This window comes from Atta colombica, unplaced genomic scaffold (assembly GCF_001594045.1).
Source record: "Atta colombica isolate Treedump-2 unplaced genomic scaffold, Acol1.0 scaffold89, whole genome shotgun sequence".
Classification (NCBI taxonomy): domain Eukaryota; kingdom Metazoa; phylum Arthropoda; class Insecta; order Hymenoptera; family Formicidae; genus Atta; species Atta colombica.
The window spans coordinates 866122-876792 of NW_017259582.1; the positions used below are offsets into that span (position 1 = coordinate 866122).

The 10671-nt window shown below is 31.1% G+C and overlaps 4 protein-coding genes across 4 annotated transcripts in view; 1 reads left to right on the top strand and 3 right to left on the bottom strand.

Annotated features, from left to right (window-relative positions):
- Positions 1–1685, bottom strand: part of LOC108693193 (60 kDa heat shock protein, mitochondrial-like) — a 5114-nt gene extending 3429 nt beyond the window's left edge. The window contains exons 1-2 of the mRNA XM_018202005.1: positions 1519–1685; positions 322–733 (exon numbers count right to left, since the gene is read on the bottom strand). Of these exons, the coding sequence (XP_018057494.1) occupies positions 322–733 (412 nt within the window). The 5' untranslated portion in view covers positions 1519–1685. The remainder of the gene's footprint in view (positions 1–321; positions 734–1518) is intronic.
- A 260-nt stretch (positions 1686–1945) lies between these two features.
- Positions 1946–5016, top strand: LOC108693188 (10 kDa heat shock protein, mitochondrial-like). Its single transcript, XM_018202000.1, is given in 5 exon segments — positions 1946–1978; positions 3407–3491; positions 3494–3630; positions 4484–4651; positions 4745–5016. Coding segments are annotated over 5 exon segments (567 nt in total). The 3' UTR covers positions 4889–5016.
- A 336-nt stretch (positions 5017–5352) lies between these two features.
- On the bottom strand, positions 5353–7579 carry LOC108693212 (something about silencing protein 10). Its single transcript, XM_018202032.1, has 4 exons — positions 7470–7579; positions 6497–7053; positions 5567–6237; positions 5353–5462 (listed from the first exon to the last, which is right to left on the bottom strand). The coding sequence occupies exons 1-4, from the start codon at positions 7484–7486 to the stop codon at positions 5373–5375; spliced, it is 1335 nt and encodes a 444-aa protein (XP_018057521.1). The 5' UTR covers positions 7487–7579; the 3' UTR covers positions 5353–5372.
- A 974-nt stretch (positions 7580–8553) lies between these two features.
- The window catches only part of LOC108693189 (mitochondrial sodium/hydrogen exchanger 9B2-like), an 8455-nt gene continuing 6337 nt past the window's right edge, over positions 8554–10671 (bottom strand). The window contains 2 exon segments of the mRNA XM_018202001.1: positions 8554–8841; positions 9568–9669. Coding sequence (XP_018057490.1) covers positions 8554–8841; positions 9568–9669 — 390 coding nt within the window.

The following is a 10671-nucleotide window of genomic DNA, read 5'->3' on the forward strand; positions in this document are numbered from 1 at the left end:
TCTTATCGTCCAATTTCTTCACTTTCAGATAAATTATGGATAACGTTATTCAGGAGATATTTCCATTGTATTCTCTTGAATAAAATTATCTACAGATGAAGAAATTGGACGTTAGTCACTTAAATTTTAGAAGTCATGTGAACTCTCATGCGATATCTTTAACAATATCATCTTATGATCTAATTATCTTTAACAATATCATGTCGATGTAATTGATGACGATTATCTAACTATTTAAATTAATAATTAAAAAATCATGTTATTTGAAGTAAGAGAAAGATATAAAAATGAACTGTTTATTGTATAAATTGATATTCTTACCTCGTCTGATTTCTACGGGATTGGCACCTTTACTGATTTTTTCAAATCCTTCTTTAGCTATTGCTCTAGCTAATATGGTTGCAGTAGTGGTACCGTCTCCAGCTTCCTCATTGGTATTATTAGCTACATCCTGTACCAATTTAGCTCCGATATTTTGAAACTTGTCTTTTAGTTCAATGCCTTTTGCCACAGTCACGCCATCCTTTGTGATTTTTGGGCTTCCCCAGCTCTGCTCCAGAATAACGTTACGTCCTTTAGGACCCATCGTTACGGCAACGGCGTCTGCTAAAATGTCTACACCTTGCAACATCAAGGCACGAACTTCAGCCCCAAAACGTACGTCTTTGGCATAAGTACGTGCCTGCAACTGGCGCAGAGCAGCTCCTCTCAATACAGTAGGTAATCTATGCATCTATAAAAAAAAAAATACATAATGTATGTCAGTTAAGAATAATTTATTTTTTACTAATATGCTTAATATCCTAATTTCTGATGCAATTATTAATAACATTGGGTTCATCAATATTGAACACATCGACTTCTCACAGATTCCCTATCTGCTATTATTTCAAACAAAAAGAAAAATACAAAAATCCTACATATACAAAAATCCTATACAGTGTATGTGTGTGTGTGTTTTTTTTTATATACTTTTTTATGTAATACAAGAACAGATTAAACAACTACTCAGATCAATATAATTAATGGCATGCACAGCCAACGTTGCATTTTGTGAATGATAATAAAATGCAAATAAGAAATAATTCTAGATTTAGCTCTTTCATATTTCTCTGACGTTACTTGTAAATACGAATATTTCGCAATTTAACGAAACAATTTCGTTAAACACTAAAGAAATTGCATGAAAAGCGATTTATCATGAATAACCGAAATCAATAGTTCTCGATAGTTGCTTTATTCCGGAAATACGGTTATGTAAACGTCCCGCGTGGCGTGGCGATTAAAGGTTAACGTTTAATAGAAATTATCACGGGATCTGACTAAAAATCATTTGATTAACCGCATACTTTCTTTCGCAAATTGATTGTGAAGAAAAGAATAAGTAATATTCCGCCGAATGATCGCGAAGAGATCGAGTGCGAACGATATACCCGGCCGGTTAAAAATTCGTTCCGGCGAAGTTTCTCGAATTTCCGGAGAAGCACGTGGCACGGATTCGCGGCTCAATCGCTTCACCTTCGATCCTTGAGGAAAATTCTCTGATGAACGGTCGATGAACGATGTTGGAAACTGAGAATGCTGAAAATCGATAACGGCGTGATCGAACCGCGTCCGTTGTCTTCGCTGATAAAAGACGAGTGGAATGAGCGTAGGATGAGAAGACGAAGAACGTGCGATATCACATGGATGTAGTGATCGGAGTCGGGGGAGAGGGATTTTTCACGCATGCGCGACAGTGACTATCAGTAGCGTATCATATTGTATATGATTACCCTGGATTCTCGTGTAAACAACAATTCTTCCGAACGCTGCAAAGGATTTAACCGATTGATTGTTACATTAGAACTGATTAATTGCATTTGCTGTCCAGCAGAATTGACCAATCACAGTTGACACTTAATCGACCGATTAGATTAAGTGGAGTTGGTGATACCGGCCCAAAATGCCGTGTAAAGCCGTAAAGTTGTCACGTGATGTATGTTCTAGAAAATATGGCAACTCCGCGCAATTCCGTATGATGCAAATGATGCAATCGGCCGACCGTTGATGATCATCTTTTTTTTCCTTCTTCTATTATGCCATCTTTGCATAGATATTTGTGGAGATAATTACTTCAAGTTACAATTTCGATTAAATTCATTCAGAAAAATGCAATAAAGAATTTCATTATAATATACCGCAAATACACAGAATCATTCTAAGTAATTCAGTAAGCCATATAATATATATTGTACATATAATTATAAGCTTATAATTAACTTAAGCTCCAAGCTGTAAGAAATTTAATTTTCATAATATTATACATCCTCGCCAAATTTACAAATAAGTATTAGGCAATTTTATATATAAGAATCAAGACAAACAATAAATCTATCTATCAGTGAATCTATACTGCTGACTCAGCAAATGAGAATTAAAATGGACTGAAATTTTTTTCTATCTGAATGTGTATTTTAAATAGCGAATATTTTTTTGGATTTAATTGGATTTAATTCGATTCAATTAGATTCAATTGGATGTAATTGGATTGAAAAACTGCATTTCCTATTAAAAATTTTAAATTGACCAATATTTACAATGTTGCGCACAGAAAAAGCTAATATTATTTTTAGATTGAAAGGCATAGAGATATGCTCCATGCAATTCCTATAAATGAATAAAAATGCATTCAGGATTGAAAAGCATTTATTTTAACATTCATGAATCAATTTCTGAAAATCTGAATCCATTTCAATTCATTTCAATCCATTCTCGTTTGCTGGGCTTTAAAGCAATAAAAGAATGTGCTCAATTTTAGATGTTCGGAAGTACAAAGTAATCTCTGAAATTTTTATAATTTTGATATTGACTTTTAAATGTGATACAACATTCTTAAGATTAAAGATGTCTATGTCCTGAGAAAATATTCCTACAATTCCCCAGCAAACGAGAATGGATTGAAATGAATTCAGATTATCAGAAATATTGATTGATGAATGTTAAAATGAGTGCTTTTCAATCCTGAATATTTTTATTCATTTACAGGAATTGCATGAAGCATATCTTTTTATGCCTTTCAATCTAAAAATAATGTTAACTTTTTTTATGCATTGTGAATTTAAAATTATGAATAGGAAATGTAATTTTTCAATCCAATTGCATTCAATTGAATCTAATTGAATCTAATTGAATCCAATAAATTGAAAAAAAATATTCGCTATTTAAAATACGCATTCAGATAGAAAAAAATTTCAATCCATTTTAATTCCATCCATTTCATTCTCGTTTGCTGGGTCCTAAGACATCCCTCGAATAGTGTACTAGATAATGGCTGTGTTTTCACGTGTCACGACTTCACGTTATATAACTGCTCAGACGCTCTTTTTTTCGTGGTCATAATCAATTCACGATAACTATGGCGTAGAGGGGAAGGAAGGTGCTAGCAACTGCGGAGAGGAACCTTCGAGAATATCGCGTTGTGCGCGTGCGCATACTGCTCCGTTTCGGTTTCACTGCCGGTCTGCTCGCGGTTCAGGACTCGAGTTCATCAGGCTTAGGTTACACAACGTGCACGAATTCACGAGTGCGTGTTCGTCGCCGGTTTTGTACTTCGATCGACTCAGTGATTGTGAAGAGATCGTGATCATGGTGAGTTATTTATTGTTGTATGTAGATCTCTATAGACCGTTGTAAAAAAAGGGGAGCCTTCTTTTTCGCGGGGAAAATCCACGTGGCATAGGATACGCTGTTCCGTGGTCATTTTCCGATAATCCTTACAAATAGTTTGGTATTTGCACAGCAGTGCTTCTTACTCGCATGTTGTGTTATCTCCGAAGTCACCGTTCGAAAACAAATCGGAAGATGTTGCACCGTTTTCCTTCGTGTATCCGATCACTTCTCGAAGCGAATTGCTTTTGTTTAAGTTTGTCGAGATAAACCGATATCTCGACTGTAATTGTATCCTTGTCGTTCGTTCATAAGTAATTCGTAATAACGTTAATCTTTACACGAAGTAATTGAATATGCAGGTATCTTGTAACTTTTGTTATAAGAGAAATTTCATTTGCAACTTTCGTCATCATACATTTTTTTTTTGTCAAATTTCGTTATTGTCTTAAATTCACGAAAAAGTTGAAGATGATGGTTAAGTACACAAGTCAATGTGGTTGAATTAAATTTAATCACAAATTTTGTAAATGTAATTGTTAATTAAGTCCAAATTGATTAACTTTTGCTATAAGAGAAATTCCATTGATGACTTTCGTCATCATACATTTCTTTTTTTATCAAATTTTAGTACTCTTATATCTATGAAAAAGTAAGAATGATTAAGTTACATGTAAGTCAATGTAGTCGAATTAAATTTAATCATAAATTTTATAAATTTAGTTAATTAAGTCAAAATTGACTAACAGATTAATTACCTTGTTCTTGATATATTAACACCTGAAGTTGAAATAATATATTATATTAGTAATTATAAATATTTATATATTTTCAGGCTGCTGCCAATGCTGTGAAAAGGCTGATTCCTCTCTTTGATAGAGTTCTCATACAAAGAGCCGAGGCTATTACCAAAACGAAAGGTGGTATTGTACTGCCAGAGAAAGCTCAAGCAAAAGTCTTGCGAGGCACAGTTGTGGCCACAGGCCCTGGAGCGAGAAATGATGTATGTACAAAGAAATAATGTGTATCATATTTTTTATAGATATTTCTCTAAATTATCTGTTAATAATTATATTATCTTTTTCTTTGTCATCAGAAAGGAGAACATGTGCCTTTAAGCATTAAGATCGGAGATGTTGTGTTACTTCCTGAATATGGCGGTACAAAGGTTGAGCTTGAAGACAACAAGGAATACCACTTGTTCCGCGAGTCGGATATATTAGCCAAAGTAGAAGTTTAATTCGTTGAATTTAAGTTTCCAGTAAATGCTACAAGGTGTTTTTCTAGAACTTCATTAACTAACAGCAAAAAAATATGTATACACAGAGTTTTACATATGTAATTAAAAGTTCTGTTTAACTTGATAAAAACACCTATTTTTTTTTATTGCTGCTAAAATGCTAATGTTTCTTATTGTACATAAAGTTTTTCCAATAAAATAAAGCATTTGTCTATTATATTTATTTTGTTACTATTGTATGTACACAATTTCACATATTAATTATTTGAATACGAGCACTTACAATTATAAGACAGTTAATTATTATCGATAATTTTCAGACAGAATTTTAAATGTCCAATTTTTATGACTCTAGAATTGATCTTAGATTGATCTTAGAAATTATATATTAATGAGAAAATACCACAGAACTCAGAATTATATATTAACATTCATATATTTAAAAAAAATATTCATATGGTTTACATTGAATAAAATTATTCAGTTATTTTAATTTAATACCTTTCTTCACACCTGCTTTGATACCCGAGATCTCACCTGCATAACGAGTCAATTCCTTTCTTACTTCTCTCACCTGTAAGAAATAATTTTTTAAAATTTCGTATAAAATATATTCGAAGAGCTCTTGTGTATGTCAGTAACAATAGTAAACATTTTATCTTTATGCTTTATACATACCGCGCCCTTTCTGCGAATTATGGCTTTACGATATTTGTTTCTGTGTTTCACTCGCGGATTGCGTAGTTCTTTCTTGCGGTAAGGTGTGAGACCTCTATTCTTCGCCATTTGATACGTTATCGCTCTCTTGGCATCTTCTTCGTTCATATTATTCAGAATGGTATCATATTTTTCATCAGATACAGATTCGTCATTGTACTTTTCTTCAATATCTATATCTTCATCTATGCTTGTTTCTTCATCTGTACTATTAGATAATAATTTCTCTTCTTGTATTACTGCTTTTCTTTTATTTATCAGTTTAGTCAAGTTAATAAGTCTTGGAATCTTTTTACTACTTTGTACTAGAGAACCATCTGATATACTATAAAGAGGTCGACCTTCCTTAACTGCTTTCAGTATCTCTGTCACTTGCTCTAACAAATCTCCCTGCTCTGATTGCAATTCGTCGAGCAGTTGACGATATTGCTCCAGACGTTTCACAACTGGATGCGTTTTTATTGGAAGCTCCTTCATTTTCAGCATCAAACAAAATGAAATATTTGTGCAATAATTTAATATAACTTCATACTTAGTTCTGATAAAAGTTACTGCATTGCATTCAGGACATGTTCCATCTTTGACCAATTCAAGAAAGGGTGCTAAAATATCCTTTGCTTCCAACATGCATTCTGTAATAAAAGCAATTATTTATTCAATGCAATAAATACTTTTAATGGTATCATTAATACTTTTGTTATTATATAATAGCATACAAAAAATATAGTTTTATTCATGATAAAAAAATATTGATTTTGAAAGCTTAATTCATTAATTAAAATTAATTAGATCAAATCACTATTATTATAAATGATAATTACCACAATTAATTAGTAATACAACAATAAATTAGTAATAAAATGTGTCTTAAATAATATCGTTATGAAATACCTTTAAAAGTATTGATCATAATCATAAAAGATTCCTTGTCAGACACTTGTTTTTTGTCCTCTTGAACAACTGTGCTGTCTTCTATAATTTCAGTTACCTTGTTTTTATTCAAATTTGAACCATCAAGAGTTAAATGCTGTCCCATTGCTCTTAAATGTAGTCTTTTTCCTTCTTCTTCTTCCATTTCTGCATTAATCAAATCTTTTTGAGGCGCTGATGCATAATCTGTGTATTTAAAATCTGACGAGTAAAAAGCTTTTGCTTTGCTGCCCCAAGCTCTGTCGTTTGGCATATCATAATCTTCTTGTATCCCTTCGATGTCAGATTCCATTGAATCTTGTTGATCGTCTGATTCTTCCTCATTGTCATTCTTTAGACCAAGAACTTCATCGTCACTATCAAAATTTTCAATAGTATGCTGTTTTCTTACTTTTTCTAACAATTTCTTTTCAGTTTCTGTATATTCTTCTTCTGAATCTGTCACATCATTCATATCCACATCTTCAATATCGTTTTCCATATCATCAGTGTCCTCCTTAACGAGAGATTTCCTTGTTCTAATGGATAGAAATAAATTCATAAATAAGAATATTTTACTTTTATAAAATAGTATAGAATGAACATACACACAATCAAAATTAAAAAATTCTGGAGTACATTTCAAAATATCCTCTCTGAAGAAAATTTTATTTCAAAAATATTACTCTAAACATATAATATGTAACATATTATTTATTTTGGAATGTAGCTTGATGTATAAAATTTTCGAAATATAAATATTGAAAATTGATCTAACACATCACTTATTCTAATTATTATATATTAATCTCTTACTCTTTCAAATGGAATTGCTTAATTAATATTATATTCAACTTTTATTATTATAATTAAATTAATCAAACTTTATTCAAAGATATTATATATAGTCATCTTTTTTAATTTAATCTTCATTGATACATTTTTTAGCTGTTACCTTTTTTTGCGAGCCATATTTGCAAATATTTGATATAAAAATGCTTCGAAGAAATAAGTATTTTCTAACAACTTGTTCTTCGTCGATAAATGTAATTCATCTCCTGCCACGAGTTCACTCCATGGAGTATGGCCAGAGACTTGCCACCTGGTGGCAGCACTGCGGCCGAATTCTCTATCCATTCTCGTATCTAAAATCCTTAGAGCCCTGCGAAAAAGCAGTTACAGGGATAAATTGTCAGATTTTTTATATGCAAGCAAAAGAATTTAGCCGAGGAGTGTTTTAAAATAAAATGTATATCTATAGGAGCTAACAGAAAATTTTTCTTGAGAAAGAATCTGCTTATAATGGCTTATATGATTTAGGAATGGTGGGAGGGCAATAAAACACACTGTAATTAATGTCTTGCCGGGGGTTTTCACAAGGGCATTCATTTATGGCAACAATATTTTTGTAATTTACAAGTTTCTTATTTAAGTAGTAATTAATAATCCAGCAAACGAAAATGAATTGAAATGAATTGAAATGGATTTAGATTTTCAGAAATATTGATTCACGAATGTTAAAAATAATATTAGCTATGCACACAAACACAATGTGTGAATTCAAACTGTTCAAAATTTTGAATAGGAAATGCAGTTTTTCAATCCAATTGCATCCAATTGAATCTAATTGAATCCAATTGAATTCACAAAAAAGTATTTGCTATTTAAATTACGCATTCGAAAAAAATTTCAGTCCATTTTAATCCATTCTCGTTTGCTGAGAAGTGACTACATTTACATGTCACCCTTAATCAGATTTAATAACATCTATAGTTATGAAACTGGCCAATCACAGCTGTTCCATTCTTCTGAGGAGCAGCTATGATCGGCCAATTTCATAACTACAATACAGATGTTATTAAACCCGATTAAGAGTGTAAATGTAGTCACTTACACTACAACTTATATAACAAATTTATATTTTTTACAATATTTTTGAAGTAAGAAATTAACAGCGACATAGAAATAAAAGCATTTTTCGAAAACATTATTTAATACGTGACATGATCTATATTTAATGTTACAAAGTCTATTAGCGATCAGAGAGTCGTAATAATATTATGAGCTGGTTTTTTTCTTTTTCTACGTCTTCTAACTGGTTGTAGAGCAACGATGCGCAAATAGCTCAATTCTCGCTCTCTTCGGTGTTCCTCGATATCAATCTTGTTTAGGAGATAAGGACCGCTAGCCGTCATACTGATTGCTCCGAATGGCGCTAGAAATACTATAGTAATTACGGATATCCTCACCACATCGAGAGCTAATTCTATTTTCGTGGGATCGCCTTCTTTTCTAGCACGTTCAAATGCCATCGGCGCTAACGCTGCCTAATTTTCGAAATATCAACATTCATCGAATTATTAATTTTAATAAATTTTTGATAGAGAATTAATTGCACAGAAATCCAGCAAATGAGAATAGATTAAAATGGATTGAAATTTTTTTCTATCCGAATGTGTATTTTAAATAGCGAATACTTTTTTCTGAATTTAATTGGATTCAATTAGATTCAATTGGATGCAATTGGATTGAAAAATTACATTTCCTATTCAAAATTTTGAATTGAATAGTATTCACAATGTGTGTGTTGTGCACAGAAAAAGCTAATATTATTTTTAGATTGAAAAGCATAGAGATATACTCCATATAATTCTTATAAATGAATAAAAATGCATTCAGGATTGAAAAACATTCATTTTTAACATTCGTGAATCAATATTTCTGAAAATCTGAATCCATTTCAATTTATTTCTATCCATTCTCGTTTGCTGGGAAGAATGGTCTTACTGAAGTGTTTAAAACTTTAGCTCATTATAAATCTATAACAAGAATTATATGTTAGATATGATTATCTATTAAGTAATTATTATTAGACACTCAGACTGATTGTTAAAATGACACAATTTTTTACAGCATTATCATCATGTTCGAGCATTCTGTATAATAATTATATTGATGGCTCAATATATTTATTTTCATGGATTTGTATCTGGCTTAATTTTTACTTCAACAAAACCGTTATTTCACATGGAAATGGAAAAAAAACTCTTTACCTGCACAGTTCCTTTTGGTACCCAGGCTATGGCGATGAAGAGTCGTTCTTTCCATGTAAAAGGCATTCGAATCGTTGTTAAAAAGGTAGTAGTACTGCGCACCTAAACTTAGAAAATTGTATGAAAGTTTTTACATTGTTAAGTATATTTATTTATGAGATAGATAATTTGATAAAAAAACATTATTATTACGAAAAAATTAACTTTCAAGTTTTATTTTGAACTAAAATCAAATAAAACATAGTTACATTCTAATTTTTTACTTGCACTCAACACTATGTGAAGTTAATCCCCTCCCCTCCCCTCCCACCCCAATAAAAGATATGATCACCCTAGTGGGCATAAAAACAGCAATAAATTCAAACATTTTTTTTAGTTTAAAAAATAATTTAACATAAAATCAAATTAAAGCACTGATTAGTATATATATTAAAGTCCACAAAAAAATTTTTTTACATCTAAAATGGAGGCACTATTAGTTTTTCTCAAAACAATTTTTCAAATTGACTCGACAAATAACTTGAATAATTTTTATCCGAATGGGTTCAAATTTTAATTGCAACTTCTTAGACACATTCCGCAGAGAAGTACATAGGGATTTTTCGATAAACATTTTTATAAACAGGATTTTTATTTTAGAAACAGTTTTTCATAAAATTAAAAAAAATGCAAGTATGATTTCAAATACCTGCCATTTTTGAAAATATTTTCAATATTTTCACAAACCCCTATGTACTTCTTTAGGTATTTTAATGTACATTAAAAAAAAATTTTTTTTTGCTTTAGGTCAAAATTTGTGAATGCTAGATGTAAAATCCCGGACCATCTCCAAAAAAAAACGTACTAGATTCTGTCATTGGTTGCCGCCATTTGGATGCAAAAAATACAAAAAAAATTTTTTTGTGGACTTTAATATATGCACTAACTAGTGCTTTAATTTGATTTTATATTGAATTATTTTTTTTTTTTAAAAAAAATTTTGAATTTATTGCTGTTTTTATGCTCTAGAGTAATATTATCCCTTAAAAAATCCAAAATCTTTTTGCATTTGTCCCCACTCTAATTTAAGAGAGAGAGAGAGAGAGAGAGAGAGAGAGAGAGAGA

Bases quoted from the DNA above. Each gene is read 5' to 3' on its own strand.
- LOC108693212 (XM_018202032.1), bottom strand. The intron at 6,238-6,496 runs GTATTTCATAAC...CTTTTATTACAG, and splicing joins TATGATCAATACTTTTAAAG to AATGCATGTTGGAAGCAAAG. The intron at 5,463-5,566 runs GTATGTATAAAG...TATTTCTTACAG, and splicing joins TAATTCGCAGAAAGGGCGCG to GTGAGAGAAGTAAGAAAGGA.